General features: G+C 39.2%; 1 protein-coding gene across 1 annotated transcript in view; it reads right to left on the reverse strand.

The window, feature by feature from the left end:
* The window catches only part of usp43b (ubiquitin specific peptidase 43b), an 87,855-nt gene that overhangs the window by 41,039 nt on the left and 22,847 nt on the right, over positions 1-23,969 (reverse strand). Inside the window, exon 3 of the mRNA XM_052138971.1 lies at positions 8,493-8,596. Coding sequence (XP_051994931.1) covers positions 8,493-8,596 — 104 coding nt within the window. The remainder of the gene's footprint in view (positions 1-8,492; positions 8,597-23,969) is intronic.

Consider the following 23,969-nt stretch of genomic DNA (forward strand, 5'->3'; position numbering starts at 1 on the left):
GCGGAGGCAACTGAGATTTGTCCTCCGCCACCCGGATTGAGGTGAGCAACTGCACCACCATGAGGACCTAGTGAGCATTGGGGAACTGGGCATGCCAAACTGGGGAGAAAAGGGGATAACAATTAAATAAAATAAAAATGACTGCAATGATAAAAATGTCAAACGTATGCTACATTGTTGTCACATGACCCCATAATGTTGGTCGTACATATTGTCATATGAACAGACTACATGCATGTTTATTTTAACGAGTGGTGTGCAGTTATCATCTCAGAAATAATAAATACAGCTATTTTGGATTTTTAATTTTAAAATAACCATATTTAATCTTAACTATTGGCTATCCAACCAAATAATGAGTCAAGAAAGAGATGTAAATAAAAAAAAAATCGATTTTTACTTCTGATTTAGTCACTCTGGAAAGGAAGGTAATTTTCCTGATCATATGACATTTATGAAACCTGACTGATAAGCAGGCTCCTTGAGATATGAACTGACCGACAAGCAGACCACAAGCATAATTTCCTTTTATAGGTGTTACCTTTAAACTAAACGAAATTTATTGATCACATTACGTTTTTGTATGTCATGACATCATACTGGCATAATACATATGGCAATCAATGTGCCATTTGTGAAAAACAAATCCACGTCCCTAAAATAAGTATGAAAGAACTCTTTTTAATACCTCCAATATAAAGTATATGTGTATCCAGACAACGGAAAGAGCTAGTTAAATATTTGGAAGACCTGATTTGAATTACATTCATGCCATGAGGAACTACATTAGTATGAAGGCCACTTGGGTGGGAGGTCATTTAAATTCCAAACAGGATCTGCTGCTGAATGCACAGCAATAAATCTGTGTTTCAGTCTGTTTTCCTGTGTTAAACCTGAAGCATTTCAATGCATTTTTTAGTGGTCAACCGATATGGGTTTTCCAACGGCTGATGATGATAAGACCGATATCTACAGAGAAGGAAGGACAATGGCCAACATAGAAATACCAAAATATACATAATACTATTGAAAAACAGCAAATAAGGTGTACATAAAATGTATAAAGTGAAACGAACACTTAGCCTACTTTATATAATATTTATTCAGATTTGCTTAAACTTCACTAAAAACCTTGAAAACAGAAATGGTTTACTATCCATTGACAAATCTATTGGTAGATTGTAGAACTGAAGGAAGGGAAAGTTTTACGCTTTCTTTAATCAGCTGATGATGATAATCGCAAAATGGCCAATGTGACGAGGAGGAGGGGGGGGCCAGGCCGTGAGCGCACATGGCTGGCCCCCAATCGGCAAATCAGCCAAGGAGAGGGATAGAGCAGAGTCGGATGCGGCAGTTCCGGCCCGGCCGAGCCCTCCTCCTCATCACAGCCAAATAACAGTCAAGTAATCATCTGGTCGATATATCAGTCTATCACTACCATTTTTCCACATGCGGTCAGAGCCCAAGGAAAATCTCAGAGCCTCAGAATTAAAGTGACTATGGTATGATCTCACCTCACTAGCATTAGAGAAGTGGTTTTTAATTGGGAGAGGTGAGAGGTAAAATTTGGATAAATTCCTATAGTAAAAAAAAACCAAAAACGATGACATAATGATGTATTTTAAAGTAAATAAATAAATATAAATATAAAAAAAATATATAAATATTATAGAAGACGGGCTCAAAGGGGGCTAAAAAGTGTATTTTAATGAACATTTTAGAATAATGATAAAGTCATTCAAACTATGAAATGACAAAAAACTAAACAAAAAAAAACATGTATTTTTTTACTTTTAAACAAATCTTATATTTGAGATTCTGAAAAGCACAAACAGTTACTTTCTTTAGAAGCAGATGTCATACTGTCAGCATACTGTAATTTTCAAAACTACTAATTACAGCTCTCATGGGTAAGAGATTGAGAATGCGTCACATTTAATCAGGGTTTTTACAGTATATTTAGGTTGATCCGTCCATGTAGATGTTTGTGATTGGGCTTGTTCTCATAACACACCCAGGTGTTTGTGCAAAACTTTTTGTCAGCAGTTGGATCAAGATAAACAGTCATTTCCGACACATTTCATAGATCCATCACCGAATGAACATAAAATGGACAAATTAGCCAGCTACAAGCAGATGGAAGAAAGCGTATGGATGCCAAAAGAGAAGTGTAAAGAAATGTAATGTCTCAAACGTCAGTTAGAACATTGGTAACAGCTTAAAACAGACAGGATGAGTGCTGCTAAGACAAGAAATTGAGGCAATGGGCTAAACTTTATCTATTAAAACTCCTCGGAAATACTTCAGCCACTGAAGCAAAGGAGAAGAAATATGTTGTATTTCTGAAGTAAGTTTCAGGAGAAGTCAGTTTCAGGAGATATTGCCTGGAGGTATTTGTCATAGAACTTTAAATGCACCAGTAAATTAAAAAAATATTTTTCTTTGATGCAGACTTCAAATGCAGGTCCCTTGTGGACAACTAAACCATCTGGCCTGACTGGAGTTGGTTGATGATGGTCAGCTTGGATCTTCTGTCAAAGAACAGCTTGGTGCAATCGGACATATGCCGCCTCTCAAATGTTGGCTCCATCACATTCAATTATCAATATTGGTAATCTACATGATAATTAGCCGGAATGTGGGAACAGAAGGGCCTGTATCCCAGGAGTTAACATTAACTGATTCATCACATCTCATAGCAGATGCTGAAGTGCAAATGTCAGATCTGGGAAGCTGGTCCCAGGAACCAGTTCGACTTCAACTGCTTGTCATTCTCTAAGTTTCACAAGTCTGGCTTGTGAACCAACAGTGTGAATGCTGTTAACACAGGCTCCACAACAAATATGCACTGCTTTTGCAAATGTTGTAAAACAGGCCTAATAAATCTCTATACTTAATATACAATTGAAGTCAGAAGTTTACATACACTTAGGTTTAAGTCATTAAGACTCATTTTTTAACCACTCCACAGATTTCTTATTAGCAAACCATAGTTTATGGTTTGCTAATAAGAGTCATTTAGGACATCTACTTCATGCATGACACAAGTCATTTTTCCAACAATTGTTTACAGACAGATTGTTTCACTTTTAATTGACTATATCACAATTCAAGTGGGTCAGAGGTTTACTTTACTAGTTTCATCCTATATGCCATTTTTTTAATTTGATAGATTTATTGTGAAACGCCATGCTGCTAAACATAATGTGTACTTTAGTGAACCTTTTCCTTAGAAATCCTATATTTCAAGTCAAGTCAAGTGGTTTTCATTGTCGTTCAACCATATACAGTTAGTACAGTACACAGTGAAACGAGACAACTTTCCTCCAGGACCATGGTGCTACATAGAACAACATAGGACAAAAACAGAACCACATGAGACTACACAGACTAAACAACATACCTATATAAAGTGCACATGCAAACGTGTGCAAAAAGTACAGGACAGTACAATAAATTATAAACAGGACAATAGGCACAGTGAGAGACAGTGCAGCGCCGACCAGTACAAAGTAGAGCAAAAAGATGACACTTTCTAAAAATGCCAAATGTAAACATAACATACTATGAGATAGTGTTCTATGCACATAGCAGTTATTGAGGTAGCAGTCATGTATAAAGTGACAATAATTAAAGTGCAACTCAGGACATGCGTGTGTGTCAAGTCCAGTCTCTGAGTATTGAGGAGTCTGATGGCTTGGGGGAAGAATCTGTTACACAGTCTGGCCGTGAGGGCCCGAATGCTTCGGTACCTCTTGCCAGACAGCAGGAGGGTGAAGAGTTTGTGTAAGGGGTGTGTGGGGTCATCCACAATGCTGGTTGCTTTGTGGATGCAGTGTTTTTTGTAAATGTCTATGATGGAGGGAAGAGAGACCCTGATGATCTTCTCAGCTGTCCTCACTATCCTCTGCAGGGCTTTGCGGTCCGAAACGGTGCAAGTCCCAAACCAGGCAGTGATGCAGCTGCTCAGGATGCTCTTAATAGTCCCTCTATAGAATGTAGTGAGGATTGGGGGTGGGAGATGTGCTTTCCTTAGCCTTCGAAGAAAGTGGAGACGCTGCTGGGCTTTCTTGGTAATAGAGCTGGTGTTGAGGGACCAGGAGAGGTTCTCCACCAGGTGAACACCAAGGAATTTGATGCTCTTGACGATCTCCATAAAGGAGCAGTCGATGTTCAGCGGAGAACGGTCACTCTGTGCTCTCCTAAAGTCAACAACCATCTCTTTTGTTTTGTCCAGAGCCATATAGAGAGAGAGTTGCGACAACTCCATTGACTCCAATGGAACGTTTTTTTTACAGCAATGGCGGCTCGTGGAGCCTCTCAATAGTTCCCGGAAGTAGCAGCAAACACATGCCGCGCCGTAGAGATGCAGCAGAACAAACCGTTTGCGACGCACTTTTAAAAGGTGAGACGTTTAAAGAATAATATTATCTTATTCTGTATATTATCAGTACATCTAAATAAAAATAACTTGTAAATTAAAACCTTATAGTTGAGTATTACTCATTAAATTAGGAGATAAGGGATGTTATCGGATAACTAACAGATTAGGCAAGGATCGGAGCTGGATAAAGTTAGTAACGAACACCCTATTAATTGTAAAATCTGTTCGCTTGATTCAGTTTCATCCATCGTTTTTTAAAAAAAGTAATATCAGTAATATATTATTACAATTTAAAATAACTGTTTTCTATTTTAATGTATTTTAAAATGTAATTTACTCCTGTGATGCCAAGCTGAATTTTCAGCCTCATTACTTTTGAACAGCAGTTTATATACGAGTATGCTTAAGTTGTTTTAAAGCTGAATATATTGTTTATATGAATAAGTATTGTAAGAATTATACATTAGATATAGAATATTTATAATACATAAATAATTATATTACTATATATAGAATTGTAAGAATTGTAAACAATAAGCTTCATTTCACTAAATTGTACATTTACGTAACTGCTGCTAATAGTTAATAGTTCATTGACCCATTGTGCGGTGCGAGCTGGAAATCACCTGTCACCGGCCTGTCTCTGTACTATCTGAAAAGTCATAAATAAGACATTAGTTACCATGAGATTAGTGAAAATAATGAACATGAGGTAACATAAAAAGGCAACAGAAACCCTAGCCTGAAATAAGTTGTGGCAAATAACGGTAAGCGAACACTAATCCTCAAATATTAGCTGATTTGATCTTGTAACGATCTAGACACAAAACAGGCAGAGACGATGACGAAGTGGAGATGAACCCAAGTGCAGTTTATTCTGAGAATGTGAAACCATGATCCCGAACTATAAATGTGAAGGGAGACAAAACAAGAAACCAAGGACCAAACTAATAATGACAAAACTGGACACGACATGAAATAACTAAGGCAAGGGCTAAGGCTAAGGCTGGACAGGACTGGAACAAAACTACAAGGTATATGATGCAGACTGGACTAAACTTAGGCTAGACAACAAAGTTACATGTACACAGGTGAGACTAAACTATGGGTGAACAAGGTTACACAAAGACAGGCTAGACTAAACTATGGAAGAACAGCAAGGTAACAAGTACAAAGGCTAGATTAGACAGAAAGACAATGTTACAAGAACACAGGTATGACTAAACTACAAGGCGACATAAACACAAGGTTACAAGTGCAATACCTGACAAGTACAAAAGGCAAAAACGTGGAAGACTCTGAGGGCGGAGCAGAGGCAGGCAGAGCCGTGGAAGGCTCTGAGGGCGGAGCAGAGGCAGACAGAGCCGTGGAAGACTCTGGGGTGACCTCTGCGGTCTTGAGCACAAGAAGAGACTGGGGAGAAGGTGCCCTCTTCCTTCTCTTTCTCTTTCGGTCAACAGGGAGCGTGGTTATGGGGACGGTCGAGGCTACAGGCGTTGGCTCTGGGACGGTCGAGGCTACAGGCGCTGGCTCTGGGACGGTCGAGGATACAGGCGCTGGCTCGCTGACCGTGGCAGGCATGGGCTCTGGCTCGCTGGCCGTGGCAGGCATGGGCTCTGGCTCGCTGGAAATGGCAGGCATGGGCTCTGGCTCGCTGGCCGTGGCAGGCATGGGCTCTGGCTCGCTGACCGTGGCAGGCATGGGCTCTGAGACTGGGGCCGTGGCAGGCTTCGAGACTGGGGCCGTGGCAGGCTTCGGGACTGGGGCCGTGGCAGGCTTCGGGACTGGGGCCGAGGCAGGCTTCGGGACTGGGGCCGTGGCAGGCTTCGGGACTGGGGCCGTGGGAGGCTTTGAGACGGGGCTCTGGTTTTGCGGCCGTGTTGTGGGACTCTGGTTCAGTGTCTGCCTCCCTCACAGTGAATGAGGAACCGGCGAACAGTAGGGCGAGGTCAATATATTGAGCCAGGCTGAGGGAACAGCGACCACTAGGCATAAATGAAGAGGTTGGATCATTTAGCCCACAATGAAAAATGTCTTTAAGGGCTACCTCATCAAAGTTAACCTGGTTTGCCAGGGCACAAAAGTCCACCACATAAGCCTCCAGGGGTTGATTCCCCTGACGAGTTGGACTGCTGGGTCCATAATGGTTGGGTCAGGTATTCTGTACCGATCTAGACACAAAACAGGCAGAGACGATGACGAAGTGGAGATGAACCCAAGTGCAGTTTATTCTGAGAACGTGAAACCAGGATCCCGAACAATAAATGTGAAGGGAGACAAAACAAGAAACCAAGGACCAAACTAATAATGACAAAACTGGACACGACATGAAATAACTAAGGCAAGGGCTAAGGCTAAGGCTGGACAGGACTGGAACAAAACTACAAGGTACATGGATGCAGACTGGACTAAACTTAGGCTAGACAACAAAGTTACATGTACACATGTGAGACTAAACTATGGGTGAACAAGGTTACACAAAGACAGGCTAGACTAAACTATGGAAGAACAGCAAGGTAACAAGCACAAAGGCTAGATTAGACAGAAAGACAATGTTACAAGAACACAGGTATGACTAAACTACAAGGCGACATAAACACAAGGTTACAAGTGCAATACCTGACAAGTACAAAAGGCAAACATGAGGGTTTAAATACAAAAGACATGGGTGACAAAGGCCAATAAACAAACAGAACTCTAAAACAAGATAACAAGACAATTAACTAAAACCAAAGACAAACTGGAACTGAATCAAAGTAATCAAACAATACAACAATGAAACTGGACACATGAACAAGGGAAAACAGGAATAGACAAGACTAGGAAACAGGAACTAAACAGGAAATTTCAAAATAAAAGTACAAAAACAAAAATCAAATGAGAATGTTACAGATCTTTAAAAAAAACAACATCGCTGTAACAACATACTCATGCTACATATATATGTCGGTGTGTTACATAAATATATAAAATAAATGCATTTATTGACTACTAATTACCAGAAATCGCAGTTCTGTCACTCTACTCTAACAGTTTGAAATGCCCGCCAAAGCACTTCCTGGAACTATCTGAAGTCTACGTGAATCACGTGACGATCAAGCATTTAGAACTTCCGTTGTCGCAACTCTCTCTCTATATGGCTCTGGTTTTGTCCACATTCAGAGACAGGTTGATGGCTATACACCAGTCTGTTAGCCGCTGCACCTCCTCTCTGTATGCTGACTCGTCGTTCTTGCTGATGAGACCCACCACGGTCGTGTCATCGGTGAACTTAATGATGTGGTTCGAGCTGTGCATTGCTGCACAGTCGTGAGTCAGCAGAGTGAACAGCAGTGGACTGAGCACACAGCCCTGGGGGACCCAGTGCCCAGTGTGGTGGTGGTGGAGATGCTGTTCTCGATCCGGACTGACTGAGGGAGCCCAGACATCTCTGATCTTTGAGAAAAGGCCAATGGGAATTGGCGTGTGGGATTTGCATGCCACTCCCCCAGACATACGGGTATAAAAGGAGTGTCGCTGCAAACACATTCAGGTTTCGCACAGAGGAGCAGAGCCAAAGACCTGGCCATTTTAGCAGTTGGTGCAGTGTTGTGGCAAGAGGGACACATGTCTTGTTCCCTCCATCAGGAACGGCACCCAAGGGTGACCCCTAGTGTCAACATCATCGACACAACATCGAGTGAGTGACAGATAGGGAAAAAGTTTTTTTGGGCATGTTTATTAGGTGCTACTAGTTACAAATCAAATAGGAAAATGGAAAATGCACAAAGCAGTCACGCTCGGGTCTCAGAAGGTTAAAGATCTCTGCATTTGATTGGATTTAGTCGATTTAGTAAACAAACCACAAAAAAATGCTTTGGGAGCAAAGTAATATTGAAACATATGGTCAAGGCCTGTGTAACGTTTTTTTGTCCTTCAGAGCAATTTTTGCTGTTTGACAATTTTAAATAACAGTGTAGACTACTAGTAGTACTTAGTAGGTAATTATATAAAAGTCCCTCTCTCTAATACACTTACACATTTTGCTTCATAAGCAGTAGTAAATTAAGTCAGCACTTATTCATGTCACAATTATTTCACACTCATTTGTGTATTTGTGAACACTCACTTGTATTGCGCTTGGAAATGCTCTTGTACGAAGCTGTGGCGTAGACCAGGCTGCATATTTGGTGGGGTCAGACCATCAAGCTTCTCTTCTCCTCCTTCTTGACTCTAAAACAAAAGACCAATAAAAGTGCTGACACAACAAGTCGATATTGTATTCTTATTTTACTGCTTTAGCAGGGTAAATATAGTAATAAACTTTATTAATTTTTTTTAGCCTAATTAATGTACATTTATATCATTATTCTATGTTATATTACTCTAGCATAAATAATAATAATAATAATAATAAACAGTCACCACTGCTGCAATGGGGTTTCAAATGTAGCTGAAAAGGGAGTGACAATATATTTGGCATCTTTCTCTTTTTTGATTGCTGTAATCCCACACTAAATACCCTAATAAGTTGACTTTACTCAATTGATCGAGTAAACTCAATTGAATTGAGTAATACATTCTTATATGTAATATGTAATTAAGCTCACTTGGTGTTCATATAAAATTAACTTGACTATATAAGTTAAGGTAACTTGATGCAAGTAGACTTATCTCAGATTTTCTTTTTAAATGTTATTGTTTTTACTCAGAAATTTTAACTGAATGGACAAATTTAGATCATACAATAACATCTTAGATAAAGAAGATTATAACTAATTCTAGGTCAATCATTATATAAATGTATTTCAGTACAGAAATGCATAGACTCCTGTACTTCCGTTACACACACACAAGGTGAAAGGAGATAATGTTAACAGGGTCAAACTTAACCAAAGGGGACATTGATCATCCTAATGGTAACATCACATGAAACAACCACATAAATAATACTACAAAAGAGCTAAACCTCTATGCATTTTTAAGAACAACAATTTAAATGCCCCCATATGTTCCCTTTGACCATGGAAACATAAATAATTCAAGCACAAGGGATTATGGCAAATCTCCACAGCCTCATTTTTTTTACTCAATAGTTTAAGTTAGTAACGCTTAAAAAAAATTGGTTTAAGGATAATTGAGTTATAAGCCAAAAACTTGACAATAATTAAGACAACTAGTTTTTTTCAGTAAAGACAACTTAAGGGGTTATCAGTCTATTGTATTCATCTTTTGGAAAGTTGTAAAAATGTAATAGTAGATTTTTATTTTTGTTGTCGGAGCAAATAGAAATGCAAAAATAATATTTGCTGTGGTTTCTCACTCACCGCTATAGATGTTTGCCCCACTATAGCTCCACAATTGAGGGTCCATTCATTTTACTCAAGACTGGCAACAGAGAACATGAAAACAGCTAAAAAAAATGGAGAATATCAAACCATATGGAGTGCTGAAACTAACTTCCCAAGGTCAAAAAACAAGATCGACAGTATGCCTGATACAGCTCACACAAAGTTGAATGCGCAAACACCCACTTAGACAGAGCGAGAAAGAGAAACGAGAAAAGAAAGAGACACTGAAAGATAAAGATATAAACATACGAAGAGATAAAGATATAAAGGGAAAGATGACTATCACAAGAGCGACCTGAGTATCAGGGTAAGTGTATAAACTACAACTGGCTGAAAAATTTTCACACAGTTTCATCATAGATGAAAGTAAAGTGATGTCCACTGAGACCAAAAAACCTATTAACAATTCTACATTCCTAGCATAAACTTTTTTAGACCACAATAAGCCATTATAACCAAGATCTGAGGATTTGTAACTTCAATCAGAACAACGACTTAGATACATTATTGATATGTCAGTTACAATTTTGAACAACAACTCATTAAATTTGTTCCTTGATTGTCATTTTTCACCAACATTGGTTACAAATACCAACAAATGTAGTTTAATATACCATTTCTTACTCTGAAATAAATGTAGAAACATTCCATAATGTTTAAAAAACTAGATTTAATTAAATTTTTTGTGGTACTTGTCTATGCGGTTGCTATAGGGTGGTTGCTACAGTTAGGTCTCGACCATATTATGGCCTCTAGACATGGCTTGGGTAACGTTGGGTACAGTATGTCTTTTTTCAATTAGGCGAACAATAAAATAGCCGTAAAAGTCAAATCACTTAGAATAAAGTCTACTAGAATAATACTTCAGTTTAATACTTAAAGAGTAAGAACTAATCCCTAACCCTAAGTATGAGCAATAGCACTAGTGATGCTTGTTTTAACAAAACTTTGCATGTGGACAGACAAGATCACACAATTCGGTCTTAATAATAGCCGCGATCGATAGCTCATCGTCGTCAGGCGCACCGAACGAGATCCGCTGTGAAACGAACCGGCAACCTTGCCCCAGCGCTCGGTTGGAGCATACGAGCATGACGGGGAGTGGGAGGTCCTCGCAGTGAGGACATGAACCATCCACGGACGCTGACTCCGTGTGGGTGCCACCCAGACATAAAGGCAGCGATCGAGGCCATCAGACGGGGAGCGACATCGACCGCAACAAGGAAATAAACACAAATGAAAAGGCATCTTGAAAAAGACGCTTTCCGTTTGCGCCACTCTTTTAGAGAAAATATCACTCTTTTTGTGTTTATATATATGTATATATAGGGAGGTATACACTCACCTAAAGGATTATTAGGAACACCTGTTCAATTTCTCATTAATGGAATTATCTAATCAACCAATCACATGGCAGTTGCTTCAATGCATTTAGGGGTGTGGTCCTGGTCAAGACAATCTCCTGAACTCCAAACTGAATGTCAGAATGGGAAAGAAAGGTGATTTAAGCAATTTTGAGCGTGGCATGGTTGTTGGTGCCAGACGGGCCGGTCTGAGTATTTCACAATCTGCTCAGTTACTGGGATTTTCACGCACAACCATTTCTAGGGTTTACAAAGAATGGTGTGAAAAGGAAAAACATCCAGTATGCGGCAGTCCTGTGGCCGAAAATGCCTTGTTGATGCTAGAGGTCAGAGGAGAATGGGCCGACTGATTCAAGCTGATAGAAGAGCAACTTTGCCTGAAATAACCACTCGTTACAACCGAGGTATGCAGCAAAGCATTTGTGAAGCCACAACACGCACAACCTTGAGGCGGATGGGCTACAACAGCAGAAGACCCCACCCGGTACCACTCATCTCCACTACAAATAGGAAAAAGAGCTCACCAAAATTGGACAGTTGAAGACTGGAAAAATGTTGCCTGGTCTGATGAGTCTCGATTTCTGTTGAGACATTCAGATGGTAGAGTCAGAATTTGGCGTAAACAGAATGAGAACATGGATCCATCATGCCTTGTTACCACTGTGCAGGCTGGTGGTGGTGGTGTAATGGTGTGGGGGATGTTTTCTTGGCACACTTTAGGCCCCTTAGTGCCAATTGGGCATCGTTTAAATGCCACGGCCTACCTGAGCATTGTTTCTGACCATGTCCATCCCTTTATGGCCACCATGTACCCATCCTCTGATGGCTACTTCCAGCAGGATAATGCACCATGTCACAAAGCTCGAATCATTTCAAATTGGTTTCTTGAACATGACAATGAGTTCACTGTACTAAAATGGCCCCCACAGTCACCAGATCTCAACCCAATAGAGCATCTTTGGGATGTGGTGGAACGGGAGCTTCGTGCCCTGGATGTGCATCCCACAAATCTCCATCAACTGCAAGATGCTATCCTATCAATATGGGCCAACATTTCTAAAGAATGCTTTCAGCACCTTGTTGAATCAATGCCACGTAGAATTAAGGCAGTTCTGAAGGCGAAAGGGGGTCAAACACAGTATTAGTATGGTGTTCCTAATAATCCTTTAGGTGAGTGTATATATATATATATATCCGTGAACTTTTTCCGCTGCTGAATCGCCCAGGGGTGTATGCTCAGTGTGTCAACTCATCGACACAATGTCGAGTGAGTGACGGATAGGGAACTACTGGAAATACAGTATATTGTCCTTATCTAACATTTGTTGTTCGTTTCAGTTGGTCAGTCCTTTTTAAAGTTGTCTGGCAAAGTATTTTTTTGAGAGACACTCCCTGCGATTCCCAGCTGTCAGCTGAGTCATGTCATCCTCCTCTCTGAACATATGAAAGCTTTGGAAGTCATGGTTGAAACGTTGTGTTTTCAAGAGAGAAACTGGAGCCACAACAAAGCCCGATTGGGTAAGTCCATCTTTACAAATGTCTACATGAAACTTTACTTCTAAAGTAAACCACCCAAGAGTTTAAATTATAAGGTTCATTCAAATCTCCAGACAAAAAACGTGTCTTTATTTCTTCCCCTTTCTCTCTTAACAACACTTCTCTCTTACCCGAAACTTCGGTCTCTTTTTCATTACCTGTTTTACTCTCTTTCACTCTTCCTTTATGCCCCAATCTATTTAACACTCCTAAGCTAATAATTAGGGCCTTGATTTGATGCAAAATGGAAATCCAGTTTCCCAGTTTAATATGCAGAGACAACTACAGTAAGACATTTGTAGGTTGATTTCCAAGAAAACTTTAAACACTGGGTCTCTGTGGTGCAATGAAAATATTGCCGATTTTTTTAACTGCCGTTTCGCCCAACGAAGCAGCATTTAGTATGTGTAAATGCGCAGTTATAATACAACTACAGTGGGTTTTTGCGTAGTCGAGCTGCAGTCTTGATTTGTCTGTCCATATTTACATGACACAATGCGTAATTGAATATTTTAAGAAAGGACGTCAGCCTAGGAAGTGTTAAAAATGTCACCTCTTTCTTTCAGAACACAGAGAAACGCAAAGGCTAACTGTCATCCTGTTAACGTGTACATGCTGGATGACGCCGAGGTACAATCACATTATCTAGGTCTGTTAGTTTACCTTGCAAAAAACGGACTGGTGCGATTTGGGACAAAAGCATTTACATGACAATTTAAGAAGATAATGATAGTTTTATTCTGACTGAAATGTAACTTTTAAAGAGCATTTAAAGTAGGGATGCACAGATACCACTTTTTCTCATTAATCAGTAAATCCCTAATTTGAAGGTATTGATTGACTCAGCCAATTACGTAAATTATGCGTGGGATGATCTGTTTGTTCAATCAATGGCAGACGAGGAGAACACTGTTTTTTGCAAATCAGTTCAACCATGCACTAAAAACATTTATGCATTTAAATTTCATAACAAAATTCCATTTGAGTTGAATTGTGTAATTTTTTGCTAAATTAAATTAATAAAAATTCTAATATTTCCAACAAAAAGCATCTTATTTGCACTAAGTGCAAAGAGTGGCAGATACTATATGCACTCCTAATTAAATACAACCGTACAGTCTCACTGCAGTGTTTATTGTGTTTCCACAGTCCCACAGACAACCTTTATATTAATGTTTATTTAATATTATAAGTAGTATTAAAGGTAATATTAAGAGTGGAAACATGTAACAGGATAAGTAAGGAATCGAACCCATGTTGTCCCCGTGAAAATAAGCACATCCACATCGCAGCGAAACTTTGGGGCGCAGTTTGTCTTCGATTTCTGTGTTTCTACCAGACTATTGGAGTGCAAATGTCTGACACAGCCGTGCTGTGTGGCAGGTGCTTTTTACAACTAGTGCAAATAGTCACTCAGTTATTTTATTAAAATTAATCAATTAAATTTGATTAAAATTGAAATGCATAAATCTTTTTTTTTTTTTAATTATTACTAAAAAATATGAATAATTATAATGGTACAAGATGGGGAAATCACAAGAAATCATACAAGTTAGCTGGTACAAATACGTACAACTTTTACTACCATTAAGAAAAATAAATGAACCTAAATCAAACCCTCCCAAACCCAAGATCTAACCATTATTTTAATCGGCAAATAACTTTTGTGTACTATGGAAGAAAAATAAATATAACAGAATAAGACGAGGGAAGCTTATTACAGGTTATTGACATATATCAGACATTTGTTTTGCATAAAGATATATGGAATGAGTAACCAAATTTGTTCACAGGCGTTTGCTTTCTAAAGTTGAAGTGTCTAATTTTTATTTGTAAACGTACAATATCTGACCATTTCACCATCTCATATAAATGATTACCATGTTTTTATTACTCATGAATAATATGCTAATTTTAATTTTTGTAGTGTGACAGTAGTCTTGCTATTTTTCCAGTAACATGCTAATGTTTCCATTAACCAGCAGTACAGAGTCGACAAATGGTGTAATGTTAAACCCTATTACAATAGATCTTTAACTGAATATCAATTATCTACATTTTGCAAAGAAGGAATACACAGTGCATTGAAAATTGTGCTGCATCATATTAAGGGGAATATAAAACGTTTTGTATTTTTTCACCAGAGGAAATGACATATGGTGTAAGCTGCTGAAAGAGAACAGCAATTCAAAGCCCCAGCAGCACTACACTAAGAACGGCACAGTTACGGATGCATTCCATTGTTATCTGTGTATGGCAAAATGGAGGAAAGACTCCAGGCCATTTTTCAACAAGTGTGCTTATCACTTCACTAAATTCTTCCGCCAGCCCCAGCCTGGTTAATGAGTGTTAAGGCCTCCAAAGATAAAGGCTTCCAGACCCTGAGTTTGGAATGTTTCTCCTGATAAGCACAACACTGGCACAAGAAACTAACACTGGAAAAAGAAGGCACACTTGCCACGAATGCCTTAAAGGGATACAGTAGTTAACCCCAAAAATGAACATTTTGTCTTCATTTTCTCACCCATCTCAATCATGTTGTTCCAAATCTGTATGACTTCCTTTCTTTCAAGGAACACAAACGGAGACGTTCAGCAGAGTGGTAGCCTCAGTCACCATTTACGTCCATGTTTGGAAAAATATGCAATAAAAGTGAATGGTGACTGAGGCTAACATACTACCTAACATCGCCTTTTATGTTCAGTGGAAGAGAGGAAGTCTTCCAGCACAGGTTTGGAACAATGGAATTAATACAAAAGTGGTTTGAGTGTAAATGAGTTGTACAGTAGATGTAAATTAAAGTTCCATCGATTAGACATTTTATGATTAATGGTTCAAGTCAAGCTGCACTAAAAATAGCTAAAATTAATTATAACAGTCCATTTGAATTAACCTAGAGGCACCATTATGGTTACATTTTAAGTTACAAGGATCTAAATCTATTTTGCTATAATTATATGACAAACAGTCTGTGATTATGGATTTTATCATTTTAAAATCTTTAAAATACTTCTATAAATAAGTAATTTGTAGGCTAATTACCTTGAAAAGTGTAAATGCAAGTGTAAATCAGAACATTGATCTGTTTGTTTAAGCATCCCGACCAGACTGAGACAGCAACATTGGCTCAACCAATATGGCAGGACTGTCTGTTTGGCTGACCAATGGTCAGACAAATGATGAGGGGTGTGATTCAATTTATTATTATAATCATTATTTTTGCAGTTCTGTTTGCTGATGCTAGTGGAGCGGAAATAACACACTAAACCTCGAAATTAAAGCACATTAAGGATAAATGAAGGGCCGGTTGATCTTGTTCTTGCCAGCACTAAGTATTGTTCCTGCTTGAGGAAGAATGAGAGGTTGTTTGTAAAGCAGTTCAATGTAAAGGAGGAGGCGAGAACAGGCTTGACATTATAAATAATAGTTTAATGAAGAATAAACCAAAAGACACAAAGACACACACATAGGACGGACAGCTGCCTGTAAACGTTCTCTCTCTGTCGCATCACCGTCCGTAGGCTCAAATAGCCTGATAAGGAGCTGGGTGTGTAGAATCACGACCCGGCCCCGCCTTCCACCCTGTCACATTCCTCCCCCATTGTGACATACTGGGGGAGGGCGTGCCTTACGCCCTGTTTGCCGGCAGGTCATCCCCGCCTTCCTGAATCTGGGAGGGGACAGGGGGAGGGAAACAATGATGAAAAATAGGGGGGTACTCACTGTAACAGTGAAGTACCCCCCCCCCCCCCAAAGAAAAAAAAAAGTAGGGAAAAGGCCAATGCGGAGTGGCAGTGGGAGAGGGAGAGAGAGCGAGAGAGAGAGAGAGAAAAATTTACTTGCCAGTTCTCCGATATGCCGTATCTTGGTCCTCGGCCACTCCCCCACCCTCTAGTGGATGACTGCCACGCCACCCCGGGCGGATCGGAGGCAGTCCTCTAGCCCCTGGTGGACACCTCCAGGCGGTCAGCTAGGAGCTCCTTCTCCCCTCACGGACAGTGGCCGTTCCTCTGCTTCCAGTCGGCCGGGCTCCTCCATCCCCCAGTTGGTCCACTCAGGATGGGAGAGCCCAGCTGCTTGAAACACTGCCATATGTACCCGTTGCCAAACGTGTCATTTCAAAATGGCAGGTTGGGTGGCGCTTTGATGTGATGCATTGGAATCTGAAGCTTTAAACTGAGCGAGTTTAATTCTGGCTTCTTTTTAACCATGTCTTGACCAGGTAGAATGGTTCTTCTCTTGACCTTTGCAATGATTGATTTTAAGGTTTTAGATATATGATTAATAATTAATATGATTATAATTGATGCACAACTGGTTGAAAGTTCCAAAAGGACTGACCTGCCATCCACCTCAACAGTGGTCACCTCAACAGTTGCCCATTTAAAGGGATAGTTCACCCACAATTTAAAATTATTTTACTCATTTCATTTCATACAATTTAAGTGAATATGTACTGGGGCTGTCAAGCTCCAAAACAAAACAAAACATAATAAAAAAAGCACCATAAAAGTGGTATGTTCTGCATACAAATTTAAACATTCAAGATTGACATAAATGCATAAAAAAAAATTATCAATTTCTGTGAGTGATTGTCATTGTTGTCAAATCTGGAGCACCGTATTTGAATGTACGCAAGTGACATTTGAGAGCTGCAGCAGAGGGGAAGATTTTCAGTGAATAACCATTTTAACCCTTAAACTCATACGTCGAGTCTTTAGAGACCCGGGACCTCATTTCACCCTCTGTACCTCATTTATTCTTTGGAGTTGTGCCACTACCTTTTGACACTTCCATAGATTATATTTTTGATATCTATATATATATATATATATATATATATAAGTTAACTATCACAGATATCAATTTCTTTGTTTATTACAAAATAATTTAGTACTATATACAAATAAACACTACATCACATTGATTTTCTGTGCAATAATTGTGAACTCAGTATCCCCTATGCTAGTAAACATACATAATATAAATGCTATTTCTTACATTTTATTTTACATGCTGTTTGGTTACATTTTAATCTGTTCCTCACACAAAGCTATCGTTTAGCTTTGGAAGACATTGAATATAGCGAAGGAGTATGGGCAACTTTTATGGTACTTTTTTGTCAGTTTTGAAGCTTGACAGGCCTTGTCCCCATTCACTTTTATTGTATGGAAAAGAGCCGCCAGGACACTCAAAAAGCAAAACCTGCTAAATAACTCCTTGTATATTCCACAAGTCAATGATGACAGAAGTGAAATGATCCTTTAAATGGACTCTGTTTTATTGCATTCGAGATACTGTAGATTAGAGGTCACACATGGGCCAGAAAAAGAAAATGAAACCGAAGAGGCCAGTATTAGGTGTAGATTCTTCTGCATTTATTAGCATATACAGTATGGGACATGCATTTCTGCAAGCTTGCACAGATCTTCTGTTAATTAAAGCACACCAACATTAAACATTAATGCAAGAAATAATTTTTTTACATGAGTGAATATGTGATCATTTCTAGCTGAGCTTTCAAAATCAGCAGTTAGGTTTTCGTACAGGCAAGAGGCATTATCTGTTTTATCTACAGCCGTGGCTAAAAGTAGTGGCAGTGACATAAATGTTGTGTTTTGCAAAGTTTGCTGCTTCAGTATTTGTAGATTATTTTTTCACATGTTTCTATGGTGTACTGGAAAACAATGATAAGCATTTCATGAGTTTTAAAGGCTTTTATTGGCAAAAACGTTCAATACAGTGTTGACCCTTGTTCTTCATAACCTCTGCTATTCGCTCTGGCATGCTGGATATCAGCTTCTGGGCCAAATCCTGACTAATGGCGATCCATTCTTGCCTTATTAGTGCTCGGAGTTGATCACAATTTGTGGGCTTCTGCTTGTCCACTCGCATTTTGAGGATTGACCACAGGATCTCTATGCTAATAAGATCCGGGGATTTGCCTGTCCACGGATCCAAAATGTCAATGTAATAACCCTCGAGCAACTTCATTATCACTCTTGCCTTTTTACATGGTGCTCCATCATGCTGGAAAATGCACGGATCATCACTAATTTGCTCCTGGATCGTTGGGAGAAGTTGCTCTTGCAAGATGTTTTGATACCATTCTTTATTCATGTCAGTGTTTTGGGCAGAATTGTGAGCGAGCCCACTCCCTTGGATGAAAAGCAACCCCACACATGGATGGTCGCAGGTTGCTTCACTGTTGGAATGACACAGGACTCATGGTAGCGTTCATCTTTTCTTCTCCATACTATCGATTTTACAGATGTCCCAGACAGTCAGAAGGGGGCTTCAAAGAAAATAACTTTGTACCAGTCTTCTCCTTGTACTTCCTGCAGAATTTCAGTCTGTTCTTGATGTTTTTCTTGGAGAGAAGTGGCTTCTTTGCTGCCCTTCTCGACACCAGGCCACTGTCCAAAAGTCTTCGCCTCTCTGTGCATGCAGGTGCACTCACACCAACCTGCTGCATATATTGAGCAAGCTCTGCACTGGTGGTGACACGATTCCATAGCTGACTCCTCAGGAGGAGATGGTCCTGGCGCTTGCTGGACACTCTGGGACGTCCTGAAGCCTTCTTCACTGCAGTTGAACCTCTCTCCTTAAAGTTCTTGATAATCCGTTAAATGGTTCTTTCAGGTGCAATATTCTTTGCAGCAATTTCCTGCAATGGTATGTGAGGCCATTTTGATGCAAAGCGATTATGGCTGCACGTCTTTCTTTAGAGGTAACCATTGCTAACAAGAACACAATGATTGTATATAGTGTATAGTTTAATCATGTATTTTCATTAAGTTACTACAGTAAATATAAAACCAATGGCATTTATAAAAAATCTTTTTATATATATATATATATATATATATGAATGTTTAAATAAATGTTTTTTTTTTGTGCTATATATATATATATATATATATATATATATATAGAGCACAACATTTTTCAAGCAAAAGTTGGGTTTTAAATTATAAAAACAGGTATCATGTTCAAAACGAAGGCTAAAATCTCAACACTTTCACAGCTTAAACACAGGTACACACATGTACATTAATGAAGCATTAAATTATAATGGAACTATCACTCCGTAAAGAAAGACAGCACACTAGGCTCCAAACTAAAAATATTCCCCCTTTAAAAAGATGGAGAAAAATAAAGACGAACGAATGCACCTCTACTTGTGGCCTACATGAGATCTCACTCACTTCCTCTATAATTGTTATGCTCTGCACTGATCTCAAAATAAAGAGCTTTTATAAAGAATGTACAATAACAGTGGCCCCAAAATGTATTTAGACACTTATGGTACACTTAGAAACATGAATGTAATTATATTGAACAATATTAAATAAAGTGGCATATTTACTGTTAAGAAATGAGACAAAAATATTTGGACACTTTCTGGTTGTAATGCACAAGAACATATTCGGTCTATATGGCCCATATTCAAGATTGAAATGAGTTAAGAGGGAAGCCATTTGTTTAGGCAATCCTAGATGTTTATGTTCAAATGAAATATTTCAAAAAAATATTTTTAGTTCAAAGGAAGATGTATCTTACACTCTAGTGTATGAAGAGGAAGTAAAACAATAGCTAAGAATAGACAGAGTGAGGTAAGGAAATGCAAAATAATTGTGCCTTTTTTAAAGTTCTGTTGGGCAACAACTCATCCAGCAATGCTGTGAGGCTCTGGGTTCATACCTTGTGCTGGTTTCTATGGAGATGCCAGTGGGCAAATACACAAAGAGACAGAGAGACTGAGATAAAGAGAGAGAGGGGGAAAATAAAAGCTAGTCCTCCATGGAGAAGAGCTCTTGGCAAGCTTTCAGAACTGGATGCAGAGCAGCATTTATTTCCTTTCAGTTGTCCCAGTCAATGTCTGCCAGTGTGTGAAATGAATAATAATGATGGGTACTTCAGGAAATGTATTTACCTCTGTGAGGTGCACCTGTAATGGAATGAAGGGGATATTGACTAAAATGAAAGGCAGGGTGGCTGGCTAGCTGTCTGTCTGTCTGTTTGTCTATTTATCTATCTATATTAATTTTCAGACAAGGAAAATATCTTGGTTACATATGTAACCTCAGTTCCCTGATATGAAGGGAACGGGACACTGCGTCACTAAGCTGACACTATGGGGAGTGTTGTTCTACACAACCTAGTTGAAACCTTTCTACACCATTACTCAGAATTGTCTGACTGAGGGACAAAGAGCGCATTGCTCGCATCTCAAAAAAACCCTCAACCCTCCATGATGCTGCCAGTCCTGTTCCTTTCATTTCAGGGAACCAAGGTTACATATGTAACCGAGACGTTCCCTTACGATTCAGTACACTTGACATTGCATCACTAAACTGACGCTATGGGGAACAGATTCCCATCAAGGGCGCACTATACAACATAACATTCCCAGAGAGGAAACATGACGCAGCAGTCCCATGGAATGGCGACCGACATGAGTATGCAGCAAGTGAATGACCCTCATGGTGAGCCAGAAGGGGAACACTCCGAATATATATATATGAACTATGGTAATATAATATAAATTAACCCCTTCACGTACCCAGTCGGGAAGGAAGTTTATTTGTAATGAAAGTGCCTGTGACTTTTGGGAAATACAACGGTCTTAATGCAGGTGGTTGTGTAAAAAGACAGGGAGCTTATTCTTAAAAAGAGGGGCATAAGTAAATGTTTGGCCAATGAAATAGCAAACGCTCTAGACAGAGATGACGTTACGTCTAGGACAGGGGTGTCAAACTCAGTTCCTGAAGGGCCACAGTCCAGCAGAGTTTAGCTCCAACCCTAATTAAACACACCTGAAGCAGCTAATCAAGGTCTTCAGGAGTGCTTGAAGATTATAAAGGAGGCATTTTGGAGCAGGTCTGGAGCTAACCTCTGCATGGCCTCCTGCCCTCCAGGAACTGAGTTTAATGGACAGGGATGGTCTAGGGTGTAAAAATTAGCAAATCTGTTTTGAGAAGACCATCATGCTGCAAAACATATGTCTTGCAAAGACACACAGTTTGTCCATGCTCATGAAGAGGCCACGCTTCTAGTTCAGTTTACTTTAACACCAATTGGGCAATTTGTACACTGTGACTCATAAGACTTTAGAGTCTTTGCTTGGAGATGGACATTCCTTTTGTGCAGCCTCCATAACACACTGAATTTGTGTAGTGCTCACAAAGGGCATAACAAATGCAAGGACTGTTCCTCATCCAAATTAAATGGAGGAGGGAAAAAGGCTTGAAGGTGAACCACCTGTGCTCTGAAGGGTGTGGTTAGAACATTCCTGGGTTTGACAGTGGTTTTTGAAAGACCTGGACCAAACTCTAGACATGAATTGTCTAGAGTGTACATCAGAAATAGAGTGTACATCAGAAATAGAAATGAGTCAGTGCAGGAAGCTGGTGGAGGTTTTTGACTTGTAGTGTGAGGAAAACCACCTGCTGCTTAACATCCGTAAGACAAAAGAGTTGGTGTTGGATTCCCGGCATATCAGGAAACCTCTGAAACTATTGAAGCAAGCGAGAGAGTGTAAAGATAGTGCAGTCCAACAAGAACCTGGCCTTTGGAAACACACATGCACTGGTCTTTTAGCTTGTGCTTAACAAGGTTAAACCTCCGTAAACTTCAGTTTTATCTTGTTATGGTTGTTGTTCAAACCTTGTTTGTTCATGTAAGTATAGTAAAAATAGTATTTTTGCTCTGTGTAAATAACAATATATAGGAACTGTCTCTAAAATAAATAAGGGGTGATAAATAAATACTAATACAACAGGCTGCAAAAACAGACATTTATTCATTTTAAAATCCTATATATTTTGAATGTGTTGAAACTTGACACCGGGCAATGCACTGAGAAAACTGCACTGTTTGAATGGTTTCATGCTGATGCGCCGCTTAAAAGAGATTTTTTTTCCTCTCTTGTAAATGAGTGTAAATGTCAACAGCAAACAGCATGTCGAAATGATTGATGCCTGTCAAGCAAAACATGAGCTCATTGATTTCATTAAGTATTATGTATTAAGTCTGTTTTTTATTCCATCCATTACTCCTGGTCGGAGGCTTCCGTAAATATTTAGTTTATACGTAGGGTTACGTTCTACTTAAGTTTAATGGTGCAACGCTCAGATATTTTGTCGTGCGTAAATTGTGACTTAGTGCCCATTTACGCAACAACTAGGCAAAGTTTTAACTTACGGACAGCTGGTGCAATTGGCCCCTGAAGCACAAGCTAAAAGACCAGTGCATGTGTGTTTTCAAAGGCCAGGTTCTTGTTGGACTGCACTATCTTTACACTCCCTCGCTTGCTTAAATAGTTTCAGAGGTTTCCTGATATGCCGGGAATCCAACGCCAACTCTTTTGTCTTACGGATGTTAAGCAGCAGGTGGTTTTCCCCACACTACAAGTCAAAGACCTCCACCAGCTTCCTGCACTGACTCATCTCTATTTCTGATGTACACTCTATTTCTGATGTACACTACAATGGCAGTACGTGCATAGCATCTGCAGGTGGCATGAGCTAGTTTTAAATGGAAAGTCTGAGACAGAACACAGTCCCATAGTATAAAACAAGTGCAGCCAGGACGCTGGATCAAAGTCTGTGTTTGAAAAACGTAATTAGAAATAAAATTAATCAGCTTACTAGAAAGGTTGCCGATCCTTTCTGACATGCGTTACATCACTCCCTGTCTAGGGTAAGGGTGTGAGTAACATAGTAAAGAAAAAGAACCAAAGTTGGAGAGAGAAAGGATGTCCCAATCTCCCACCCCCAGCACTTCAAACAACAATCAAATTAGAAAATGAATTTTTTTTTATTAACAAAACTACATATACATACATATATATATATATATATATATATATATATATATATATATATATATATATATATATATATATATATATATATATATATATATATGTATCCATCCATCCATCCATCCATCGTCAACCGCTTATCCTGTGTACAGGGTCATGGGGGCTGGAGCCTATCCCTATACATATATATATATATATATATATATATATATATATATATACAATAATCTTCAGGGGAGGGCAAGGCCAAAACAACAAACAAAAGTACTCAAACTATCAGGAAGTTACTTAAATAACCTAAAAAACTAATTAACAACAAAACTTCCCTAGCTCTCCCTCCAGGCAAATAAATGGGCAGCCTCCCCCTACAGTTCTTAATAAATAACTATTTATTAACTAAGGAAACTATTAGTGAGAAAATAGAATTAGCTTAAAAAAAAGCTTACAGCAAGCATAGCACCACACAACTGAATTTAACAGATGCAAACAACTATGAAAACACAAACTCAACATGTCTGGGGACAGGA

Source organism: Xyrauchen texanus, chromosome 12 (genome assembly GCF_025860055.1).
Source record: "Xyrauchen texanus isolate HMW12.3.18 chromosome 12, RBS_HiC_50CHRs, whole genome shotgun sequence".
Lineage (NCBI taxonomy): Eukaryota > Metazoa > Chordata > Actinopteri > Cypriniformes > Catostomidae > Xyrauchen > Xyrauchen texanus.